Source organism: Pituophis catenifer, unplaced genomic scaffold (assembly GCF_029215685.1).
Source record: "Pituophis catenifer annectens isolate HBS135680 unplaced genomic scaffold, rPitCat1.0.hap2 SCAF_1, whole genome shotgun sequence".
Lineage (NCBI taxonomy): Eukaryota > Metazoa > Chordata > Lepidosauria > Squamata > Colubridae > Pituophis > Pituophis catenifer.
In genome coordinates this window covers 25,788,326-25,815,132 of record NW_027256881.1, presented here as the reverse complement: position 1 = coordinate 25,815,132, position 26,807 = coordinate 25,788,326, and the positions used below count along the sequence as shown (strand labels likewise).

Below are 26,807 nucleotides of genomic sequence, written 5' to 3'. Positions count from 1 at the left end.
TTCCTCCGATGGTCCATTAATTTGTTTTCTTGGCTGTCCATGGTATTCTCAAAAATCTTCTCCAACACCAAAGTTCAAAAGCGTTTTACTATTCTCCTTCCTTGATGTCAAACTTTTGCTTGCATAGAACGTCACAGGGAATTTTATGGCTTGGCACAGTTGTAATCTTTGTAAGTATTGACATATCATGGCATCTAAATATTTTTTCCCAAGGCTAAAACTGGTGCCCATTATTTTATTATAGTGGCAGATTTCATAAGCTCATTAAGTTAAAGGGAACCAAATAACTGTTCTCTATGAGAAAACTTTTCTAATACCTGTTTTAGAAAATCTCTCCAATTCTAGTCATGATTCTGCACTGTATTAATTTTAACAATCATCCATCGGTGCAATTTTAATCTCAACATAAAAAGGAACCCCCAGGTCAGTAATTAGTTATTAGGAGACATTTGGTTTTTAAACAGCCAATTTGATTGATCTCTCCACCATTAACTTCAAATCAATAAGTTTAGATTTGTGTACGGATAATTTTTTCTCCTTGATGACTATTGAATGTTGTTAGTTGCTCCATAATAACTGAGTTAGAGGTTAAGCTTCTGGTAAATTCTCCAGATTGAGTCCACCAATGTCCCAGCCATACCTGTAAATATTTCTTATTACAGGAAGCAAAATCTTTTTTCTTCAGCCTTGCAAATCCATTTTATCTGATTCTATTCCTGTACTCGCAGAATAGTCTGAAAACGATTAAACTCATTTTCAACCCTGAAATTGGACAGGTTTTAGAGCTAGCAACAAGAAGACAGAGGAATTAATTTCAGATGTTGTAGAGAAGAGAACATAACTAGAGTCTGAAAGTTTCACCTTTCAGCTGCATCTTCATTTTCTGAGGATTTTCTGTAGACCTACTTTTCCTTCAGTGTGGAATTATTTTTTTTATAATTATAATCCAACAAAGTTGAAGGGTACTGCTTGGGGAAGTCTGCTGCATACCAAGATAGTACTATATTTCAGATTTCTAGGCAAAAAGATTCTTTCGAACACGTGGCTTGGGGATTCTTATTCTACCTGTTAGGAACTCCTTGAATAGACTCATGTTAGGGGTGTTTGATTTAAGCAGTTGCTGAGCAGTCTTACATTCCAGCCCCCCATACTCTCCAGAACAGGGGTCTCCAACCTTGGCAACTTTAAGCCTTGTTGTTGTTAGTTGTGAAGTTGTTTCCGACCCATCGCAATCCCATGGACAACATTTCTCCAGGTCTTCCTGTCTTCTACCATCCTCTGGAGTCCATTGCTTCTCTGGAGGCCTACTGCTTCAGTGGCTCCATCCAGCCACCTCATTCTCTGCCGTCCCCTTCTTCTTTTGCCCTCAATCTTTCCCAGCATCAGGCTCTTCTCCAGTGAGTCCTTCCTTCTCATTAGGTGGCCAAAATATCTGAGTTTCATCTTCAAGATCTGGCCTTCTAAAGAGCAGTCAAGGTTGATCTCCTCTAGGATTGACTGGTTTGATTGCCTTGCAATCCAAGGGACTCGCAGGAGTCTTCTCCAGCACCATAGTTCAAAGGCCTCAATTCTTTGGTGCTCAGCCTTCCTTATGGTCCAACTTTCACAGCCATACATTGCAACTGGGAGCACCATAGCCTTGACTATACGCACTTTTGTTGGCAGGGTGATGTCTCTGCTTTTTAGTATGCTGTGTAGATTTGCCATAGCTTTCCCCCCCAGGAGCAAGCGTCTTTTAATTTCTTGGCTGCAGTCCCCATCTGCAGTGACCTTGGAGCCCAGGAAAATAAAATCTGTCACTACCTCCATTACTTCCCCACCTATTTGCCAGGAATTTAGAGAGCCGGATGCCATGATCTTAGTTTTCTTAATGTTGAGTTTCAAGCCAACTTTTGCACTCTCCTTCTTCACCCGCAGCAAGAGGCTCTTTATTTCCTCTCCGCTTTCTGCCATTAGAGTGGTATCGTCTGCATATCTGAGGTTCTGAGAACTCCCAGAATTCCCCAGCCAGCAAGAGTTGAAGTCCACCAGGCTTAAAGTTGCCAAGGTTGGAGACATCTGCTCTAGAACACCTTTTCCCCTTGAATCCAAAGCACTGGCCAGTTCTAATGTGGGTGCAACCTCTAATGTTTGGTAATTCTAAGACTTTGAGATAAAACCTGAATAGACTCTAAATTACCAGCATTCTTCAGAAAAGTGTGTGACTGTATATATGTTTATACACATATACATACAAATGTGGAAATTACTAAGTACACAAAAGTTATCGTATTTGCTGTAGTTAATTAAGTGAACATGTGTCACATTTAAGTAAATTACCACCTAATTTTAAAATTAAAATTAGTTTTTGCCCTGGGTTGTTCTGGCTTGGCCATTCACGCATGCCATTCAAAGGTTTCAAAGGCTACTCAAAGTATTCAACTTTGAAACTTTACGGAGAATGGATTATCCATGTTATTAGAATTTCTGCTAACAAAATGAAACAATTGATAGGTAGGCTGGATACCTTTTATTCAGCATATTCTTATTCAGAAAGCCAATAATTTCACCGGTAATACACAGAAGCTGTAATTTCTTCAGAGTATTTCAGTCAGCGCCAACATCCAGTGAGTAGGAATTAATAACCACCCTGGAAAAAAATCATTTTCAACACTGTCCCCATGCTACCTCAGTTTGAAAATTGACATTAAAAAGACACTAATTTGATGCCTTCTTTAATTTCCAAATGGCACTACACGTGTGTACTTTTGTACACATTTCTACACGTAGGCCTTTTCGTTCCATGGATTTTAGTAATGCAATGTTTCGTTTGTGGCTATTCAGTTGTTATAAGAAAAATCACTTTTTTCTTTTGTTTTCTTTGGTGGCTATGAGGCATTCGTAGAAATAAAGAGGATACGCACAGTGGCAGTTTTCTTTGTAAGATGCCAAGTTCCTGTTTTTAATATTTTTTAATGAAAATATCAAGTGCGGCCAGGAACCCATTAGACAGCAAGGGAGCTGTATGAAGGCTCCCTGGGTCCTCAAACACCATATTGGAGATATAAATAAAATTAAGGTGAAAAACCAGATAATTCTTCACTGTTTATATAGAACAATGTGTTACATAAATAGGAACTAAAAATAATCTGAAGGCATATTCTGTCCATGTTAGAATTCTCAGGTGAATGGTGGACAAGATTTCTTTAATCCAAGTATTTCTGGGTGGTGGTGGTATATATATATATGAAAGGAACATGGAGAGAGCTAAGTTTAAACATCTGTTTTTTCCAAATGATTTCTGGGTCATATTTTCAGATGGAACTGATTGACCTGTCTACAGTGGATGTGATCCTGATCTCCAATTACCACTGCATGATGGCCTTGCCCTACATCACAGAACACACTGGGTTCACTGGAACTGTGTATGCCACTGAGCCAACGGTGCAGATTGGCAGGTAAGAAAAATCCATTTAAGGCAGTGTTGTCTAATCCCTTTTCTTCCACTGCTGAAAGAAGTGGCAAAGGGGAAGAGAAGGGGTAACCGAGAGTAGAGAAACATTGCTTCTCATGAACTTAAGGAACTTTTAACTGGGTTGAAAATAAGCCAGAAAAGTCTTTGAAACTCTAAGCATATGCACATGCTTAACTCCTTGTTTCCCAAACATTGAAAATCAATCATTTGAGCATTTGGCAAAATTATATGAGTGTTATGAGTTATTTGTTTGTTTGTTTGTTTGTTTGTTTGTTTGCTTATTTATTTATTTATTTATTTATTTATTTATTTATTTATTTATTGGTTCGATTTATATGCAGCCCTTTTCCAGAGACTCAGGGCGGCTTACAATGCGTTAAGCAATAGCCTTCATACTTTTATATATACCTGCTTAGTAGGGCTTTCGCCCCCCCCCAAAGCGGTGTTCTTTTTTTTATACAAAGTCATCTTATTGCCCCCACAAACCGGGTCCTCATTTTACCTACCTTGAAAGGATGGAAGGCTGAGTCAACCTTGAGCCTGGTGAGATTTGAACTTGCAGTAATTGCAGGCAGCTGGTGTTACTTAACAGTGCTTTAGTCTGCTGCGCCACCAAGACTCTTATAAGTTATAAGACTTGAGCATTTGGCAAAGTTATATGAGTGTTATGAGCGTTGCAGTACTGAAGTGTTGCAGTACTGCAAAAAGGTAGCCATGAAGATTATGGTCCTACCACTGTGAAGAAAAAGGAATCAAAAAGAATCACTTGACAATCCCCAAATTTTGCAAGTTGCTAAAGATTATTACTGGGTCCAAGAGCCTAAGCACTCACTGAGCTTAAATCATAAAATCTTACAAGTGGAGAGGGGCTTGTAAGCCTTAGAGACCCATTCTTTATAGGAAATCCATAGGCTCAGTCTCCCCATGCTTAAAGAACTCTAGTAGAATGGGGGACCACCCCTTTGGTAATGTATTTGTCATTGTGTTATTTAACTTAATGTTTAACAAGAATCTACCTGTTGGTATCTTCTAATCTAACTGTTCAAGCTAGTTCTGCCCTGTGAAGTCTGCCTTCTAGATATTTGATCTGTATCGTATTTCCAATCTAATATTTTGCTTTTGCATATTAAGTATTCTAATGTCTTTCAGCCTTTCCTCATAGGATTTATTTTCCATGTGGTTCGCCACTTTTGGCATCTTCTGAAACCATCCACCTTTTAACTCTACATCTAGTACTAGAGAAACAGAATGATGTGGAAGTGTTATGCCTTGTGATTTTGCAAGAATGGACCCATCATTAAGGGCTTTAGACCAGTTACTAAATGCTTTCTTGTTTACATTCTAATTGAGTTAGGATGTTACCAGAGCCATTATGTTTTATAACAAGTGCAGATGTGGCACTCAGAATTGTGGATGACCCTGAGCTTCTTCAAAATTTGCTGCCAAATCTATCTATCTATCTATCTATCTATCTATCTATCTATCTATCTATCTATCTATATAAAAGCGAAAACCACTCACACATCATCTCAAAATCTTCAGAACCGTAAAGCCTACAAACTTGAAATTTGGCACGTATATTCCTCTTGGCTTCTAGGTGCTCGCTAAGAAAGGATTTTTTTGAAATGATCATGAGATCATTATTATTTCATATACAGTATTATATTCACGCGCTCTGATGCTAAGGAGTTAGACGTTCTACTCCCCCCCCCCAACTGAAAGGAACTCTGTTCCAACTGCCAGTTGCTGTATATTAACACGCTCTGATGCTACCCCATCGCTAAACCGGGCGTGGGCGTGACTCATCCGACCTGCAGGCTGGGACATTCTACTCCTCCTCCCCCTCTGTTCCAACTGCCAGTTGCCTTATATTAACACGCTCTGATACTACGGAGTTACATATTCTACATTAAGCTTCAGGCTTTAAGTGTCAATTTATCATGCCTGATCACATAGTTTCGTAGCGAAGCACGGGCGTCCAGCTAGTTATATATATGGGAATAAATTAAAATATGGTGAATAGAACTTTTTAAGTACCACAATTTCAAGTATATTTACAAAGAAATTAAATTTGTTTTTGTCCCATCCTACTTTCTGGCACATGATTCAGTGGGTAACTGCTTCTCTTAGCTCAAAGAACTGTAGCTGAGATATTTGCTTTCAATAGTAAATTACAAACTTTTACTATTGTTACTGTTAAGGAATTTTGCATGTAACAAAATGAATATGTGCAAGTCAGATGTGCAGGTGATCTTTGAGCAAATGCAGCAATTAGTTGATTCAAGAGAAGAAAATAACAGGTGCTGCCTGTGTTCTGTGTCACTTCTAGTCACTTTAGAAAAGGAGACCAACAACTTATTGATTCTAAACTTGAATTTGGGAAGAAAAAAAAAACTAACTTTAAATACTTAAAATTGAATGAATAGTGCAACAACCATGCTACAACGGACAAAAACTATTGACATTAAAACAATAATAAGTAATGCTGATGGCTAGGTACTCTGACGGTACTCTGAACAGTTCATCTCTTCTAAGACAGTGTTTCAAGATAGGATCATTTTTCACATCTGGGCTTTGTACTGGGCAATTTACTGGTACTGTCACAATGTTGATGGTTGGGTAGTGATTTGACAGACAGATCAACATTGGCATCCATCAATGGTTCCATGGGAGTAATTCCACTTAATTTAATCAATGGAGGAAACAGGTAAAAGAATTAGACTCTGACCCTTCAATGGTCATCTGAGATGTCTTATTCCTGGCAGCCTCTGCTCCCTTTTCTAGAATAGATGAATTCTGTAACCAATGTGCCAGGGTGATGGCAGTAAAGCTTAATGAAACAAGCCACAGTGTAGTTGCTATGAAAACCTGAAATGGAATATCTGACAAAGTTTACCTGGGGAGATAACTTGTAATTATTTTAAAAAAATTAATATAGTCACGCAGCCTAAAATCATATTTGCCTCTGTTGCAGCAGTATCACTCAGCTGGTCTTGTGTTCACTGATCAATTAGGGTAAATATTCATCCACTCTGTTAAGAATGCTTCATTTGGAGAAGCATTCTCCAAAGAAGAATTGGTCCAGTTTGAGAAATCAAACCGTGCATGATTCAGCTGTTTGGAAAATCCTCAGAAATTTATTCTAGTACAATTTATTCTTATTCTCAGCTTTGCTGGCTGGGGAATTCTGGGAGTTGAGGTCCACCAGGCTTAAAGTTGCCAAGGTTGGAGACCCCTGTTCTAGTGTGTCAATTCAACCTACTGTGTTTTAATATTGTGGCCTTCAGCTGCCCTTTTCTGTTTTCAGGCTTCTTATGGAGGAATTGGTCAACTTTATAGAGCGAGTGCCAAAGGCTCAGACTGCCTCCTTGTGGAAGAATAAGGAGGTGCAACGGTAAGTTCACTCTGCCACTTTCCCATTTTCTTCTTCCTCATCCTTTTGAAAGGCGTCTTGGAGAGCTCACTATTTCTTTTATAGTTCGTTTCCTTATTCTATCCACAGCCCTCATGGGTTTGGCCATCATCAGGCAAGCTTATCTGGAAAAGGATTTCTCAAGACAGCAAAGAAAACTGTGCCAGGCTATGGGAGGGTATTTCAAGTTGAGGTGACTGAGGCAAAGGGATCGGATTCTACCAGTGCAGGTGACATGTTCAGAACATTGGCAGCTACCTTGCAGATCTAGCGTAAAACAAGGCCTTGCTCTGTTGCCTGAACAGTCAGCAAAGGCAAGGATTAAAAAAAACATCTAGCTCAAATGTTGCTTCAGCGAAAAAACAATATGCTGGGACCAAAAAAAAAAGGGGGGGGCTTCAGGTCATGTGGTTAGTTACAAGACCCTAATATGCCTCATATGCTATCAGTCAGCTTCAGGGCCATTGTCTCCAGAGATCCTTTCAGGATGGAATTTTTGGGTCCAAAGAGAGCAGTGCAACCTCCAGAAGCTCAGAAGGCAATAGACCAGATGAGCCCCTGGTTCTGCAGAAAGGGATTCATTTGGGTTTGTGCTGAAAGCAAGTCTCCTTCCTCTAGCAACATATGTATGTATGTATGTATGTGCTTCCCTTTTCACTATCAAGTGATTCAAAGTGGCTTAAAAGTAAAAGGTAAAGGTTTCCCTTGCACATATGTGCTAATCCTTCCCGACTCTAGGGGGCAGTGCTCATCTCCGTTTCAAAGCCAAAGAGTCAGCGCTGTCTGAAGACGTCTCCGTGGTCATGTGGCCGGCATGACTAAACGCCAAAGGCGCACGGAACACTGTTACCTTCCCACCAAAGGTGGTCCCTGTTTTCCTACTTGCATTTTTTACGTGCTTTCGAACTGCTTAGGTTGGCAGAAGCTGGGACAAGTAACAGGAGCTCACTCCATTATGCGGCACTAGGGATTCAAACCACTGAACTGCTGACCTTTCGATCGACCAGCTCAGCATCTTAGCCACTGAGCCACTTACAATGCCATAAATAACAGTATAAAACAATTTAAAAAGTTTAAAAGATTAAAACATTGGGCACTGAAAGTTAAAACATTAAAATTGACAACAGAGGGGTCCTTGGTGCTCTCTGAGCTTGCTTGTTTTCTTGCAGACGGTTCATTACCCTAACTAGGTGACATCATCGCTGCTAGTGTCTTCGAACAATCAGGGATGTAACTATAGATGAGGATGAAATCATGGTCTCATTGATGTCACAGCCCTGTTCATATCTATAGATCCATAATTAGCCAAAGAATCCATGACTGCATTGCTTCACAGAACACCTGATTTAATTGAAGACACAGAGATCAAAACACCCAGGATTATGGATCTCATAAACCTCTGCTTAACTACATACTTCCAATTTCATGACCAAATTTACCATCAAATTAAAGGGACACCTATGGGATCACCGCTTTCAGGACTTATAGCGGATGTCGTCATGAAATGATGTTAACATAGTTAGGGAAATAAAACGTCTGCAGGAAAACAAGCAAGCTCAGAAAGCACCAAAGACCCCCTCATTTCAACCCTGAGCTACAAATATTCTGCTTTATTGACAACAAAGTGGATAAAAAGAATCAGTAAATAGACTACTTGGAGATGGGATCTTCTCCTGATCTACTAGCCACCTCCCAAATGAGATGCTTTCATCGAGGCCTCAAGCCAGTTGGCAGAGCCAAGTTGTGGGGCAGATCTCACCTCAAGAGCATGATATTGTAAAGAGTGGGAGCCATGCAGAACAGGCTCTTCTCCTGGACCCCGCCACTTGCAATTTCTTGGCTGATGGGATCTGGCCAGAATGGGACTGGCCAATGGACCCATGCAGTGGTGGGTTTCTACTGGTTCGCCCCAGTTCGGGCGAACAGGTAGTGGCAGTGGCAGGAAGCTCTGCCCACCCGCCCGGACGTCATCATGGATGCTCTGTGCATGCGCAGAAGGTTCTGTGCATGCGCAGAAGTGCCACACGTGAGCAAAGCAAGCGCGAGCATGCACGTGCTCCAGATTCCAAACCAGTAGCGAAGGTAAGTGGAACCCACTACTGGACCCATGTGATAAAGGTTTTAAGGGTCTTTAATCTATTATTCAGTTGGTGATCTTATTTCTTCTTCCCTTTCCCCTCTTTTACTCCTACTAAGTCATAAGACAGTTTGGTTACCACCTTTAAAGCGCTCCATGGCTTAGGACCCGGGTACTTGCGGGACCGCCTACTACCACCAATAGCCTCCCACCGGCCGGTACGCTCCCATAGAGAGGGGCTCCTCCGGGTGCCGTCAGCCAAACAATGCTGACTGGCGGCCCCCAGGGGGAGAGCCTTCTCTGTGGGGGCACCTACTATCTGGAACGAGCTCCCCCCAGAGATACGGAGGATCCCGGATCTGCGCACCTTCCGCCGCACCTTAAAGACCTTACTATTTCACCAGGCCGGCCTGGCCTAAATTTCCCCCTCTTTTATAAAAGATTTTTAAAATTTTAAATATCTTTTAGTATTTATATATTCAATTTTAAATTGGTTTTAAAAGTTTGGGGTTTTAAATTTGTCGGGGCCAAAATTATTTAATTTGATTTTATTCTATTTTTAAATTTTGTATTGTATGTGTTTTTATTGTTTGGCTGTGCACCGCCCTGAGTCCTTCGGGAGTAGGGCGGTATAGAAATCTAATAAAATGAAAATGAAATGAAAATGAAATCTCAAATGTTACTATTTTGTTTGAATTGTTATTTTTGGTCTATACGTATTATCTGCTGCTATACTATTTTTACTGACTATTTGGAGTGAAAATTTTTGGATCTTTTCTCTTCCTTTCCTCTATTTTTGTTCAAAATCTGCCAGCTGTATCTTCAGAATGCTCTTCAAGGGTAGCCCATGTAGAATATATTGCAGTAGTTCAAGTGTGTGATGATCAGGACTGAGCACAGGGCCTCACAATCTAGAAAGGACACAACTGGCGTACAATATGATCTTCTTAGCATCCATACTCTCATGCTCAACATCCATAGTCTCATTCTCTAAACGTGGGATATCCATTATCACACCAGCTATTTCTACACTGGTAGCAGTAGTGAAATCTAAAATTTGTTACTACCAGTTCTGTGGGCGTGGCTTGGTGGTGGTGGGGTAATGTGGGCGTGGCCATTTGTTTTTTAAACTTTTAAAACCATTTTTTCTACAACCTTTTTGGCGAAGAGGTTGTAAAAAAATGCTTTCAAAAGGCTCTGACGATCCCAACTGAGTTGCCTGATTGGCAGAGGCTCTTTTTCTTTTAAAAGCCTCTGCCGAACAGGCAACTCAGCTGGGATCATCAGAGGCTTTTAAAAGTATTTTTTCTACAACCTCTGAAGAGGTTGTAGAAAAAATGGTTTTAAAAGCCTTTGACGATCCCAGCTGATCCGCGCGATCATCAGAGGCTTTTTCGTTTTTACTTTTAAAAGCATTTTTTCAGCCGAAGAGGTTGTAGAAAAAATGCTTTTAAAAATTAAAAGAAAAACCCTCTGATGATTATGCGGCTCAGCTGGGCTTGGGGGGGCGCAGGGATTTTTGCTACCGGCTCTCCGAACCACCCGCCTCCATCGCTGTCCGAACCGGGAGCATTTTACCCCTGACAGGTAGCCCTCGACTTACAACTGTTCTCTTAGTGACCGTTCAAAGTTACAACAACATTGAAAAAAGTGACTTATTATGACCATTTTTCACACTTATATGACTATTGCAGCATCCCCACGGTCACATGATTTGCATTCAGATGCTTGGCAACTGACTCACATTTATAACAATTGCAGTGTCCCGGGGTCATGTGATCCCCTTTTGCGAACTTCTGACCAGTGAAGTCATTGGGGAAGCCAGATTCATTTAACTATGGTGTTACTCATTTAACAACTGCAGTGATTCACTTAACAAATGTGGCAGGAAAAGTTGTAAAAATGGGGCAAAACTCACTTAACACATTTCTCACTTAGCAACAGAAATGTTGGGCTCAGTTGTGGTCGTATGTTGAGGACTACCTGTACTTGGCAATGTCATTTTTGTCATGCCTTGGTTACTTAGTTTCTTCATGTTTGGATTACTGTGTATGGTTATCTTCAGAAACTTTAATCCAGTCAAGGATGTTACAAACTACCTTAATCAGGGTTCATTATAAGTAGCATGAAGGTCTCTTGTTAAAACAGTTTTACTGATTCCTAAAGAGTTTCCAGTTCAGCAAATGATAACTAAAGCCCTAGGCAGCAAATCCTTTCCATCAAAAACTGTACTTATTCTGTGTACGCTTGGCAAAAATTGGTTTAAATGGCAGGATACGAATATATCAGTGGTGGGTTTCAACATTTTTTACTACTGGTTTGGTGGGTGTGGCTTGGTGGGCGTGGCGTGGCTTGGTGGGCGTGGCAGGGGAAGGATACTGCAAAATCCCCACTTCCTCCTGATCAGATGGGAGGCAGAGAATAGATGGGGGCGGGTCAGTCAGAATTTTTACTACCAGTTTATTTTTATTTTATTTTATTTTATTTTGAATTTGTATACCGCCCTTCTCCCTGAGGACTCAGGGCGGTGAACAGCCAAGTAAAAACATCAAGTACAAATATTAAAATACAGTTAAAATATACATATATAAATTTGGCCCCATTAATTAAAAACAATAAACAAAACACTTAAAAACACTTAAAAAATTAGGCCAGCCCGGCTTGCTGGAAAAGGAAGGTTTTAAGGGCACGGCGGAAGGCACCGAGGTCTTGGATTCTCCTTATCTCTGGAGGCAATTGATTCCAGAGGGTAGGTGCCCCCACAGAGAAGGCCCTCCCCCTGGGGGTCACCAGCCTGCACTGTTTGGCTGATGGCACCCCGAGGAGGCCCTCTCTGTGGGAGCGCACAGGTCGATGGGAGATCGTCGGTGGCAGCAGTAGTTCTCCGAACTACTCAAAATTTCCGCTACCGGTTCTCCAGAACTGGTCAGAAACCCACCTCTGGTATATATGAATTAGCAGCATTCTGTCTTTAAAACATCTCTCCTCCCCTTTCCTCCTCCCTGGAAAAATTGAGTTCTTAAAACCAGAAGCCCCCCCCCTTTCCACTTCTTCAGCCAGGTAGATCAAATGAAGGCACTGCTAGCTAAATTCCTTTATTTGTGTGAATTGTGTGAACATTCTACTGGTGTAATGTCTCAGAATCAGATTGTTATTCCTTGAATTAGGATTGATTAGCACAATGCTGGCATTTAGATTTTATTGCATGCCTTGTGTTGGTTTTGTGCTGCTTAGTGGTGCCATGTGGGACTAGGCGTATATTGACTTCAAGATTTTGCTGAGAACGTGGCACCCTGTACATGTCACCAGTGACTTCGGAAACTCAACAAGTGTCAGTGCCCATAAATCAGCAGCAATTTCCCTGCAGTCTTGTTCTCAGAACTGTTTTCGTCAATGGCAACCATGAGTAGGCTTAGTCTTATTGTGTGTTACTGTCTGTGACCATACTAGAACCTCTTTCCTGAGGGCAATGATGTCTATAAAATACAACGTTGACATGACTGTTCTTTTTGTTTTCAGTTAGCTGTAGTGACTGTGCTGTGCTGCCACACTCTCTGACTCTCATAACTGTCAAGGGTGTTGCTTTATTGCAAGATGATGTGTAGCTTAGCTGCTTCAGTCCTAAATAGGCTGCATACAATTGAGTTGCTTTCTTTATTGAGTACGGCTATAAGCTTTGGAATTCTTGGGGAAAAAATGCTTTGTAGAAAAATATACTAAGTGCACCGGAATAGTTTATGTTTCCACCCCATTACTCTGTGCAACGTGAGCCAACTGCTGACAACATCAAACCCCATTGAGGCTTTGTAAATCAAATGGTGTCATAATGGATTATAATAAAGGTAATGCTTTTCACTCCCCTTCTTCAATAATGGCACATTCTCTATAAATGTTGGAGAGATTTGTTGGAAAGCCAAAGGGGACACATTGGGATCGTACCTAAGGGCAGGATTGGCCACTTGACTAGCCTCACACAGGGAATTATATCAGTGGAAAAAGAAGTTCCTCATGAAGACTGTACTACTACTGTAACGCTCTCTACATGGGGCTCCCCTTGAGGAGCACCCGGAGGCTCCAACTGGCGCAGAGTGCGGCTACGCGGGTGGTTATGGGAGCAACATGGCACTCCCGTATGACACCTCTCCTGCGCGAGCTGCACTGGCTCCCGGTGGTCTTCCGGGTGCGCTTCAAGGTTTTGGTCACAACCTTTAGAGCGCTCCATGACTTAAGACCTGGTTATTTACGGGACCGCCTACTACCACAAACGACCTCCCACCGGCCGGTACGCTCTCATAGAGAGGGGCTCCTCTGGGTGCCGTCAGCCAAACAATGTTGACTGGCGGCCCCCAGGGGGAGGGCCTTCTCGGTGGGGGCACCCACTATCTGGAACAAGCTCCCCCAGAGATACGGAGGATTCCGGATCTGCGCACTTTCCGCCGTGTTCTTAAGACCCTTCTATTCCAGCAAGCCGGCTTGGCCTAATTTTCTCCCCTGTTTTAAAAATTCTTTTAAATTGAAATTTTAATCTGTTTTAAATTGTTAGGATTTTTAATTGTCTCGGGCTAAACTATTTAATCTGGTTTTAATTATGTTTCTAACTTTTGTATCTATGTATTTTATTTTGTGCCTGTTCACCGCCCTGAGTCCTTCGGGAGTAGGGCGGTATATAAATTTAATAAAAACAAACAAACAAAAACAAGAAGAGCTCGGGTGGCATGGTGGTTAGAATGCAGTATTGCAAGCTAATTCTGCCCATGGTCTGGAGTTCAATCCTGTCAGCTCAAGGTTGACTGAGTCTTCCATCCTTCCGAGGTCGGTAAAATGAGGACCCGGATTGTACTCTGTAAACCACTTAGTGCTGTAAAGCACTATGGAGTGGTATATAAGTCTAAGTGCTATTGCTGTTGTTATCTCAATGCAAGGGAAGCCTAGACCATTTGAAAGGCAAGTAAAGGGCAAATAGGAAATGGACACTGGATGATAGAACCAGAAGAGATTTCCTTGGGATCTGAACTAGAGCAACAGAAAGAAAGCTGAATGACAACAAGTAACGACTTTCCGTAACTCAGACAGAATTCTTAGTATAATCTTCTGTGTCTTCTGGCCTAAAGATGGTAGTCTTTCGTCAGTGTTAAATGATACTCTCTTGTTTCTATCCTCAGATAATCCTAAAAATGAGAAATTATCATGAAGACTCTAATCAATATCCAATAGGAATTGAGAAATTCAAATACCAGAGTCAGTAGCATAATTAACCCTTGTTATATTATTATGTGATGTTATAATCCTTTGGTAAAACACCAGCTCTCTTCATGAAAAGGTACTGCAGCCTTCAATGTGGTGTCCAAGGTCTTGATTTGTAAGCTCCACATAACCAGATATGACTTAATTTTACCAAATAAGAACACATCAAATATGTGCCGGAGTCTAGTTCCTGTGAGATTTCAGACAAAGCAGAATACTGATGAGGTGATGAAATTAGAGCAGAGCAGGGATGAAATCCAGCAGGTTCTGGAGAACCGGTAGCAGAAATTTTGAGTAGTTCGGAGAACTGGCAAATGCCACCTCTGGCTGGCCCCAGAGTAGGGTGGGAATGGAGATTTTGCAGTATCCTTTCCCTGCCACACCCACAAAGCCACCCACGCCACACCTACCATGCCACGCCCACAGAACCGGTAGTAAAAAAAATTGGATTTCACCACTGGAGCAGAGTACTTGGTGAGGCAAGAATCAGCAATTCTCAGGCAAGAACAAACTTTTATATCAAAACTGAGCAGATGCTTCTCAGTTTCAAGTTGTTGAATGTCTATGCCATGACACAGATTACCCTGCATCTTTTACTGAGTCATGTTGGATCCTGCTTAATCCCCTAGCAAATATCTACCAATGAACGTGGTGTGCAGAAATCTCATTGCCATCACCTATCTTGAAGGGAACATCTCATTTGGAATTCTCCCACCTTATCTAGTGTGTAGAGAGATGGGGCTCTCAATTCCTGTATTTCTGGCAAAGAAAAGAATAAATCTCTTTCTCCAAGCGACACCAACTGGAATCGGCCCCAGAGAAAGGAAAAGCATCACTGTAAACCGATGCCCCCAAACCACAGAATCAGCTCAAAACAATATTGTGATTGGCAGTATTGAAAGCTGTCGAGAGTTCAAGGAGCACAAGGATGGATACCTACCACCATCCCAACTCTGTCACAGGTCAACTAAAAACATGACCAAAGCTGCCGCTATATTAAATCCTTTCCTGAAACCTGACTGAAATTAGAATTAAAAATGAGTACAATGAAAATACTTAATAATGTGCAACTATCCAATGTTACTTATTTCTTGAGATGATTTGATGTCTAAAACTAAAATCCCCTCAGTGCTCCAGCAAAGAAGTAATTTAGAAAGTCACTTCAAAAGCAGTTCTCTCCTTCATAAAACCAGATGACTTGTCTCTTATGGATCAGTGTTATTCAAAAGTCATAAAGTGGAGTATGAAGTCCATGAAGCAATGTTTACAGTGGCTGGAAATAAACATTGGAATCCCCCAATGATTTCCATTTTTAACTTGTGCGTAAACCTTTGGAATTAGGAAAGAAAGAATTAAGTGGCTAAGTCTGTTGGTATCAGCACAGCATTTATAATTATGTAACCCCACCGCCAATGAAGATCTTCATTCAAATCTCCAGATGACAAATAATCCAGATTTCTCTGTAAATAGCAGATGAATTTAGGAGCTACTGTGTTTCACTAATCATCTGTAATGCTATGCTTAAAATGCTAGATATAATGTTTTGTGTGTGTGTTGGAAAAGGTTTTTCTATTCCTTAAATTTTTGTTATTACTCAGAAGAGGACAAAATATTCCTTGCTTTCTGTTGGGATATATTGGAATGGCAGTTTGCATACTATGTTCACAGGCAATCTTGGCAGAAGCCATCATTAACGCTTCCTTTGGTGTCTTAAATTATAGGAAGAAGGTCATTGACCCAACAGCTTCCCCAATAAATTAAGTTCTTTTAAATAAGCAAATCGGCAAAACTTGACCAATTTCCATAAATCATTGGAAATGAGCTGGAATGAGCTTTTGATTTAGTATCTGTTTAATATACAAAATAAGGACCCTATTCTTCTTCCACTCTTTGGCAGCTTTCACTGCATTCCTGCCTGGTTTCCTAGTACGGCAAGAGATTTATGTCCCAGGAGATAACCATTCTTTTTATGTGCTACAAATGCTGTCATTTGCTGTTTCTTGTATGTTTCTCTCTCTCACTTTCTCAGTATTTATAAGCACTAGCTTTTCCAGGGAACAAAATAGCCATCATAATAACAAAATTCACAGAACTGTGGTTCCCCTCCAGGTGTCTTGTGGATATCATTACCTTCTAGATAAGTTTGACCATGCGTGCCCCTCCAGGGCTCCATTTTCGCTGGCAGAGGGCTAGCAAAACAGACTAAAAATAAATCAAAGGGAGAAATGTTTCCCCTTTTGCATTTGAGCATCCAAGAAGGGACAGGAAAGGAGAAAGGAAACGAGGAAAGACAAAGAAAAAGATGGGAAGAGAGCAAGGAAGGAAAAATAAGGAAAGAGGGGAAGGAAGAAGAAAGGAGAAGGAAGAGGGAAGGAGAAGGAAGGAAGGAAGGAAGGAAGGAAGGAAGGAAGGAAGGAAGGAAGGAAGGAAGGAAGGAGATTATAATGAGAATGAAGGAGGGTATGAGGAAGTCCTACCTTAACACTTGGCCACCACAGGTGCCCCCAACACAAATGATGTCGAGCCGGCCATGACCCCCCGGCCACGCTCCCCCCCCGAGGTCAGACACAACCCTAACGCAGCCCTCAATGAAATCGAGTTTGACACCCCTGCTCTTAAGGAACCATCCGGCAGGTAGATGTGGCAGAGCAAAGGGGACAGATTAGAACAAGCCAGTGATCAAGGCAATGAACTCTATGTCCCCCAGCACTATTTTCTGTCGTGGTCTGAGAAAGACTGGAAGCAACACACCAAATCCCATTCCAGTCAGGCTGCCTAGAAAATTACTGTAAATAGTTGAAAGAGTTCTCCGTTGAAAGCATCGAGACCTCCAACAGGGGCATGTTTCTTTGCGTAAAATGCCTACTAAGTGTGACTGATGTTTTTCTGCCAGTTAGTGCAGAAATCACCAGTCTTCCTGGTGGGCCCATCAGGATTTTGGGGAGTGGAGCAGCTGTCAAAGAGAGTAGATCTATCTATCTATTCACATGGCCAGTCAGGAACACCCATTTCCAAAAAGCCAAACAGGAAGCTTAAAGAATAAAAAGGTAGCCATAGGAACATAACTCAGCAGCTGACTATTTTATTATTACAAAAATTACCTGTAGGCTAATCAAGATTGAATGTCCTCTATGCTATGAAGGATACAGAAACTGGATTGGTTTCAGTGAGATCACTGTAGGTTTATAGTATGGGGAGGATGGGGTTTGGCAGTGCCAGTCCACTTCAGCTGTGGGCTTTGAATCAACCCTAATCTTTCTTTCTGTGATGAAGCAATTGCATCTTACTGGGCATTGAGACATCAGCAGCGGGGTGAAAACCATGGCTAATCGTTGAATTCCTCAAAAATAGAGCATGCTAGGGAAATAATAAAGGCTAGACTCTCACCTCATTTCATTAGATGCAAATTGGCACAAGCTGAGAATCGAGGTGCTTGTTAAAGGGCTCTTCTTCAGGCCGTTCTTTTTTCCCCCTTGTGATATCATTTTTTGGAATTTTAGAAGATGAGTCCAGAATTATATTATGCTGGCAAGCCCTAATCCTCTAACTGTGCCTCTATTCCAGGATGCTTCCTGCACCCCTGAAAGATGCTGTTGAAGTTGCAACATGGAGAAGATGCTACAACATGCAGGAAGTTAACTCTGCACTCAGTAAGATCCAGCTGGTGGGATATTCCCAGAAAATTGTGAGTTTCTCTAAAAAAAAGGATTTGGGGAGGAAATCTGTAGCTGTCTTCTTTCCTTCTGTATCCATTTTATCATAGGATAGTAATCTGTTGTCTGTATTAAAATCTGAATGAAATAAAAATCTGTCATATTCATTGATTCCTTCTTCCTGCCCAAAGCTTCCAAGTTTATGTGGGAAGCAGTTCCACACAAACCTTCTCAGTTATGCTTTTGTATCCATTCTTGTGTGTCCATGTGAATGCCAGCCATAGGTGTTCTATTTTTATAGTCTTTTAAAAGAATTTTGCCTATAATTTTTTGCTGATGCTTTTCACATTTGTGTTTGTTTTTCCGTGTTCCTTTCAAAAAAATAATTTCCATATCACTGTCTTAAATATAAACATTAAATTGTCTATGGAGATTCTCATCCAGGTCATGGTTGTCCCAAAGATGCTTTTTTCAAGAGGCAACTGGACTTTCTGTTTTTTCTTTGAAGATGTTTCGCTTCTCATCCAAGAAGCTTCTTTAGCTCTGACTGGATGGTGGGGAATGGAAGTCTACAACACAGTCCTTTCAACAGTTCCAAGAAGGCTCCACACCCATTTGCACTACTCGGGTGACCCTGAGGACACAGATAAACCTCAAGGTGGCCTCAACGACTCACTAAAAGAATGCAAATGGCCCGCTGTCTGCAAGGAGTATAAATCCTTCCATTCCCTGAGCTGAAGAAGCTTCTTGGGTGAGAAGCGAAACATCTTCAAAGAAAAATCAGAAAGTCCAGTTGCCTCTTGAAAAAAGCACCTTTGGGATAAACATTGAATTAATTGTAGAAAGAAAGAGAAAACAGCTTTAAATACAGTCATTATAGATACAAGAAGATGTAAGTCCAAAATTCTGTTCTCACAGCAACCCAACCAAAGTTTCTGGGAAAACCAGAAGCAGATAATAGTTCTAAGCATTCTCCAGTTCTTGGTTATTCACCATTTGTTTACCATGGATGTATTGCCTTCGAACATGGAGATCAGCTCAGTGAGCTAAGACTACATCTCACCATAAGAACAGCACATGTGGAAATTTATTTTCTGGGATAGTTTCATTCAGAATTCAATTGTTTTCTTCTCCCTTCCTCCGACAGGAGCTTTTTGGTGCAGTACAAGTCTCTCCTCTCAGTTCTGGATATGCACTGGGCAGCTCCAACTGGATCATCCAGTCACATTATGAGAAGGTTTCCTATGTCTCAGGATCCTCACTCCTTACAACACATCCACAGGTACCACATCTTTGCAGATTTGGTGGTGACATTCCCCTTTTTTAGTGGTTTGTGTTGACTGGATTTAAATAGTAGGCATATGGCAATTCCCCTATTTTCCTATCCATAGGGCAATATTCTGCATGGATTGAAAAAGCTCAGTATGCTTGGGGGTTGATTTGCTGGAAGGATTCTAGCCCCATTCTTTGGTTCCTTCCATTTCATCATTGATTATTGGGGGATACCTATCTGGAGAGTGGAGGAAGATAAGTCATGAGTTCCAGAGTTCTTACCTGAATACAGTACAATACTGTCTGTAAACATACCTGGTTCTGTCATCACTTAAACCTAGTTTTGGCACCAACCCAGCTTAACAGCGAAGGCTCCATCATGCTCATTGACACCTTCCTGCCACACCTGATTTTATAATTACAAAAAAAAAAAAATTACTGTATTTTATTTTATTTTACAAAGGAAACTGTTATAAAGGAGAGTGGTGGATTCCATATCCTTATTTTCATGGGTGCAGCCCTGGATTCTATAAATTTCACTTTTAACCCTGACTATAGCCCCTTGCTTTGTCCAATCAGGCTAAGAGCCTATAAAAGTAGCTGCAAGAGTTAGATTTGAGGACCTTGGATGCAGTCTCACTCTGACCCAATCCTGATGGCTGCCCTTGGATCATGTCACCCTCCTATCTTATTTGATTGTTATATAAGGGATATCAAACACAATACCCTTTGAACATCCTAAATCAGGGTTCAGTTGATGGAGGGGTGTGTGAGTGTGTGTGTGTGTGTGAAACACAGACGGAGGGAGGGAGGGAGAGGGAGAGAGAGAGAATAACTAAAGTTTGGATGCCAAACTTTACAGAAGCCTAAGCCATTTTTATTTCTGCATGGATTTCTGCAGAATTTATGCTGCTGCTTTCTTGAACTACAGCCATCAGCACACTGAACACATAATTCCCAAGAACCCCCAGTCACCTGCATGAGATTCTAATGAAGTGCAGAGATCTGCAGTAGGAAGGAAAAAATGGAAGCCAGGGAAGTCCTACTCTACAAAGGGAACTCCGATTGCAATCCAAGCCTGGACACGTATAGTGAGGTTATGTATCTCTTCAGCAAAGGAAGCTCTTTGGTTGAACAGAGAATGAAAGGAGCAACTCCTTGCTATCAATTTAAGTATCCTTCTAATCCATTGACTATGAAAGGGCCATATGGCCTGAATAAGGTGTGAAAGATTTTATATACTGTACAATAGACCTGCTTTGATAGATACAATACATAAAGCCTTTGCTTTTTCCCAGAAATGGAGAGACCCCTCTCCTTTTGTACATAAACACCTCATTCAAACATCAGATGAATCAAAAGTTAAAATCAGGGTTTTGTAGACATAAACCTCTAGTAGCCTTAATAAGAGTTGTGGCAAAGGAGAATGAATGCTCTGCCAGGATGTGCCAAAGGATAACCCAGGAGTGAAATTCAGCAGGTTCTGACAGATTCTGGAGAACCGGTAGCGGAAATTTTGAGTAGTTCGGAGAACCGGCAAATACCACCACTGTCTGGCACCAGAGTGGGATGGGAATGGAGATTTTGCAATATCCTTCCCCCAGGAATGGGCAGGGAATAGGGATTTTGCAGTATCCTTCCCCTGGAGTGGGTGGGAATGGATATTTTGCAGTATCCTTCCCCTCTCATGCCCACCAAGCCATGCCCACCAAGCCATGCCACACCCACCAAGCCATGCCCACAGAACCAGTAGTAAAAAAAATTGAATTTCACCACTGTGATAACCTATACACTAAAATTTCACTAAGGAATCATCAATAGGATGTATTTGCTCCTTATGCACTTACATCAAGAAAATTCAATTATAAGTATTCTTTCATATTCTAAGGGGAAATGCTTCTTATTTAAAGTTTTGGAAAAGAAAATCAGTATGTCCAACATAGCCTTGTTTATTTCAAAAGCGGAACTTCTGTAAAGATGGATTGCTAAAAGGGGGATAGAAAAAGGAAGCAAAGTCTTCCTAGGGTACTTAAGAGTTGCTTAAAACTTTGACAATAGAAATTCATTTAAAAATATTTTGCAGGCCAGAAAAGACATTAAGTATAGTTAACAAGGAGTTTCAGGAAAGTTTCTGAAAAAAAGATGGTGTCCTTCAGAAAACAGAATTATTCCCAGACAAGAAGTACTAAAAAGAATGTAAACATGCTGTGAGACAATGAGGCAGGTGTGTGGTGGAGAAGTGTGATATTAATAATGTTAAGACCAACTGGTAAACATTTATTTCAGAATATCACAAATAAGCAATTGGCAAGGTATAGTATTTAAAAGAAAAATAGGCTAGCAAAGAAGGTGAATTAATTCTTTGCTTCTGTCTTCATTGTAGAATAAAAATATAAGGTAAATATATCTGTCTTAACTAATATTTTTAGGAGGCGTGTCTAAGGAAGCGAAGCAAATACTTAGAAACAAGGTATATAAAAAAAACCAGTGTTTTTCGAACTTGGCAACTTTAGGATGTATAGACTACAACTCCCAGAATTCCCCAGTATCTGATTGGAGAATTCTGGGAATTTAAATCCACACATCTTAAAATTGCCTTGTTTGAAAACACTGGTCTAGGTCAGGGATCAGCAACCTGTGGCTCTGGAGCTGCATGTGGCTCTTTCACCCCTCTGCTGCAGCTCCCTGTCACTCAAAATATGCGTCACAACCGTCAGTGTGCGACACCCGCTGGCACGTGATTTATTGAGCTTTTCAACCCCCGGTAGGCCAACCATGGATAAATCCAAGAAAAGAAAAGTTTCAGAAGAAAATAGTATCCATCCAAGAGCTCAAATATACAGTGGCTGATGTTTTAAAACAAGGATACGTGACATTTTCCTGATATTACCGTTTCCCCTGAAAATAAGATATCCCCTGATAATAAACCCAATCGGGCTTTTGAGAGCATGCACTAAAATAAGCCTCCCCCCGAAAATAAGCCCTCCCCGAAAATATTTAAACACATAGCTGGAAATCAGATAAGACAGCAAGAGGAGCCTTATCTTGCTCCATGCACCTCAAAATAATAAGACCTCCCCGAAAATAAAGCCAAGCGCTTATTTTGGAGTTCAAGAAAATAGAAGACAGGGTCTTATTTTTGGGGAAACACAGTAGCATCTGAATAAGAAAACTGGGAAATGATTGGTTTAGCATTCTTTTTAAAGTCTTGGGAACTCAAAGCAATTACAAGGTAGCTTATCAGTTCTGAATAAATTGCAGGCAGGCAAATTTTGACTAAACATTTTAGAAAAACTCTTTAAAAATATGTCCAGCAGCGAAAGAGACTGTTTAAAAAATATATGCAGAAGATTTCTTTCATTTGGAGGCAAGGACATAGAGGGTAAGTTAAGAGGGTCTGTTAGGAATTCTGTTCTTGTATCCTGCATTGAGCAGAGTTGGTTGCCCTTTACCTTACGGTTGGGAAATGCTGGTAATGTAAGTAGTTTTGTTATATTTGACCTTGCCATTCGGTTTGAACATTTCATTCATTTCATTTCATTTCATTTCATTTATTGAACTTCTATACCGCCCTTCTCCCAAAGGACTCAGGGCGGTGTACAGCCATATTAAAACACATATAAACCACAAAATTTAAGAACAATTTAAAAACAAATATATAAAATTTGGCCCACGAAATTTAAAAACTAACATTCAAGGCAACTTGTAAAATGAAAAGAATTCAGAGACATGAATTGAAACAAATACATATACAGGTAGTTCTCAATTTACAACCCCAGTGGAGCCCAAAATCTATGTCGTTAAGTGAGAAATTTGTTAAGCAAGTTTTGCCCCATTTTATGACTTTTCTTGCCACATTTGTTAAGTGAATCACTGCAGTTGTTAAATTAATATGTTGTTAATGTTAATGTTAATTTTATTTATATACTGCCCTTCTCCCGAAGGACTCGGGGCAGTGTACAGCCAATTTAAAAACATAAATATACAGACATCATCATTAAAAGTAATTAAAATCAATTAAACAGTTTTGGCCAAAATTTAAAACCCCAAGTTAAAACTCCAATTTAAAAACCACTTAAATAGACAGCCCCGCTTGTCAGAACAATAGGGTCTTAAGGGCACAGCGAAAAACCCGGAGGTCAGAGATTGTATGTATTTCCAGGGGCAGTTTGTTCCAAAGGGCAGGAGCTCCCACTGAGAAGGCTCTCCTCCTGGGTGTCACCAGCCGGCATAATTTGGTCGATGGCACCCTGAGGAGTCCCTCTCTGTGAGAGCGAACTGGTCGGTGGGAGGCTATTGGTGGCAGAAGGCGGTCCCGTAAATACCCTGGTCCTATGCCATGGAGCGCTTTAAAGGTGGTGACCAACACCTTGAATTGCACCTGGAAGACCACTGGGAGCCAGTGCAGCTCACGCAGGAGGGGTGTTACATGGGCGCAACGAGTTGTGCCCATAACCACCCGCGCGGCCGCATTCTGGACCAGTTGGAACCTCCGAGTGCTCTTCAAGGGGAGCCCCATGTAGAGAGCATTACAGTAGTCCAGCCGGGAGGTGACAAGGGCGTGAGTGACCGTGCGTAGGGCATCCCGGTCTAGAAAGGGACGCAACTGGTGGATCAGGCGAACCTGATAAAAAGCCCCCCTGGCCACGGCCGTCATGTGCTCTTCTAAAGACAGTCATGCATCCAGGAGGACACCCAGATTGCGAGCCCTCTCTGTGGGGGGCAAAGATTCACCCCCAATAGTCAGCGATGGCACCAGCTGATTATACTGGGACGCCGGTATAACATGGTTGTTAAGTGAATCTGATTTCCCCATTGACTTTGCTTGTCAGAAGGTCACAAAAGGGGATCACATGATTCCAGGGCACTTCAACTGTCATAAATGTGAGTCAGTTGTCAAGCAGCTGAATGCAAATCACATGACCATGGGGATGCTACTTGTTTCAATGATGTTGTAACTTTGAATGGTCCCTAAATGAACTGTTGTAAGTTGAGGACTACCTGTAATTAAAATAAACATGATCCATGTTGGGGCTGGAACAAGAACATATCCCAACTTTACTTACGCTGTGGAGGTTTTATGAGCTGGTAGCGACTGTACTGGAGGATTCTTAAGGTTGCGGTGGCCAAATTGACCTTGTGTGTGGCTCCTGTTGGGGGAATAGTATCAAAACTAAAACTTCTACTGCCAACTTTCCTGTGTGTGATCACAATTAGAATAGCTTTCACAGTTCTAATCACTGCATTTGAGAAAGGATATTCAAAGGTGGAAAAGATGCAGAAAAGAACCACCCAAATGACTAAGAAGTAAAGCAAAAATTGGAAATCTGTTGCTTTTAGATATTTTGGATTACAGTTGCCATATTCTTAAACCACTAGCTGTGCTGACAAGGGTTGACATGGAGTTGTAGACCAAAATGCCTCCAGGCATCAGATTGTCCATGCTTGCTGCAGGCTAAAGTTTTTAATGTGTATTTAGGCTTATTGCTAGACACTATAAATAAGCCATATAGTAACAATCTAACATGGTTTACTGTAAGCCCCCTACTTACAGTACTTGTTAGCTTCCCTATTTAAATGTTAAAGATTTCCCTGTTCTCGTGTATAAAAAAAGAAAGGGATTGAATGCAACATATTTTCCAACAAGACTGTTTCATTGATATCACTGTTGGAAATATCTTTTTTTGAAAGAATGATAGCCAAACTTGCCCACCCTCCTCATCTAAGGTCTTCATTGTGCTATAGATGTTGTTTCTAGTACATTAACTCTCACAAGATCCATAATTTGTCTCCATAGCCATTGCCTTATATGACTTTCAAGAGAAACAAAGCACTGTTAGAAGACTCTAACCATATACTGCCTTTGAGAAAACAAACCTATGACAAACTCCGTGAAATTGTGGCAGAATACAAAGTGCAAAGTATTCTGTTTTAATACTCCTCCCCATTGGGGTTCTTTCCCCCCCCCCCAAGCATTCTATCAGCACCCTGTGATCTCATTGAGCTGTTTAGAGTTCTTCTAGGATTTTCTTCTGAAGCTTGTTACATCCTCCAAATATGGAATTTAACAGAATAACAGAGTTGGAGGAGACCTTGGAGGTCTTTTAGTCCAAGCCTCTACTCAAGCAGGAAACCCTATAGCTTTTCACAGAGGTGGCCTTCAAAAATTTTAGCAAGGGGTTCTCTGCCCGGTTGCTGGGTGGGCGTGGCTAGTTCGCTTCTTGCACCACGGTGGGGTGGGGTGGCATTTTTGCCCTCCCCAGGCTCCGGAGGCTTTCCTCAAGCCCCCAGAGGGCAAAAACAGCCTCCCAGTCTCCAGAGGCCCTCTGGAGGCCTTTTCCAGCTTCCCTGAACTTCCGGTAGGCCCGTTTTTTGCCCTCCCCGACCCTCCGCGCACACTCTGCACTTAGGAGAGGAGGGTTTTTTTGCACTACCCTAAGCCAGGGGTGTCAAACTGGCAGCCCATGGGCCAGATGTGTCACTCATAGGCCCCACCCACCCCAGCTCCGCAAATGGGAAAAACGTCATGAAACATCACATGATGGTAACATGACGCTCCAAGTTTGACACCTGTGCCCTAAACAATGGCTCTTGCAGCTTGAACTTCTCAGGAATTATAGCTAAATGGGCCTTCCATTTTCAAAGAAAGAATACTGTAGAATCATATTCCTGAGAAGACTATTGACTTCAGTTTTCTGAGAGCATCAAGATGCCCACTGTTTGATAGGCTGATTAATTTTGAGCCCTTCCTATCAGAAAGTTTTATCTTGTTTCACAATGACTGAAACTCATAAGATGTTTTCTGGTTGAAATTTGAAACGAATAGCATCTACAAGGACACTTTGCCTCAATACAACTCCCAGCAACAATAACTTATGAAAATTGACTCTAGACTTAGAAAGCAAAATTGGAGCTGATAATGGCAGGGGAAGGAGTTAGGGCAGCCCAGAAGATTTGTCAAAAGTCTTTTAAAGTATATTATTTTGAAGGTTGACTCAGGGAATCAATAGTAGCACCTTGGGTCAATAGAAGATGAAATTATGACTATTGAATCTTGCATGACCATTATGTGTATTTCCCACAGCCAATTCAATGATACTTTTACTGGTTTATTGGCATTTTCATTTGACAAGCATCTCATGGCTATTGCATTTTGTTGTGTGTTGGTTTTTAGAAAGTGGCTCTTAAGTACTTTTTTGTCCATCCACTATGTCACACTGCTTGTTTATTGTTGGCTTTTGCCCAACCTTCCATCACTGGGACAGAGGTATCTTTTGAAACAGTATAGACAGAATTGTCCAGGAGGCATTTTCAGCATTTAAGAACCACATATACTGGAAAGGTGTACATACGCAGGAGGCCAGTTGTTGCTGGCAGCTGCAATAAACAACTGGTATCTTACATCCAGTTTGTTCCTCAAAGCCAAGACAAGGTAGAGGTATATCCGAGAAGATCCAGAAACATCTTAGTTCCTAAGATATACTCTTGAGTGAGAAGACTTGTAACTAAACATCACATCTGTATGACACATATTTCTTGGAATTTGTTATTTGGATTTGGAAATACGTTTTTGTATGTGTGTAGTCAACTAGCTCAATAGATTTGCAAGACAGAAATTCATTGCCAACTTCAAAATTAGCAAATCCAGAGTCTATAACATCCTTAGGATAACTATAAGCTGTATTTGGCATTTGA

At 41.2% G+C, this 26,807-nt stretch overlaps 1 protein-coding gene across 1 annotated transcript in view; it reads left to right on the top strand.

Annotated features, from left to right (window-relative positions):
• INTS9 (integrator complex subunit 9) overlaps positions 1–26,807 on the top strand; it is an 82,668-nt gene that overhangs the window by 19,937 nt on the left and 35,924 nt on the right. The window contains exons 5-8 of the mRNA XM_070947239.1: positions 3,298–3,437; positions 6,762–6,848; positions 17,752–17,872; positions 18,988–19,122. Coding sequence (XP_070803340.1) covers positions 3,298–3,437; positions 6,762–6,848; positions 17,752–17,872; positions 18,988–19,122 — 483 coding nt within the window. The remainder of the gene's footprint in view (positions 1–3,297; positions 3,438–6,761; positions 6,849–17,751; positions 17,873–18,987; positions 19,123–26,807) is intronic.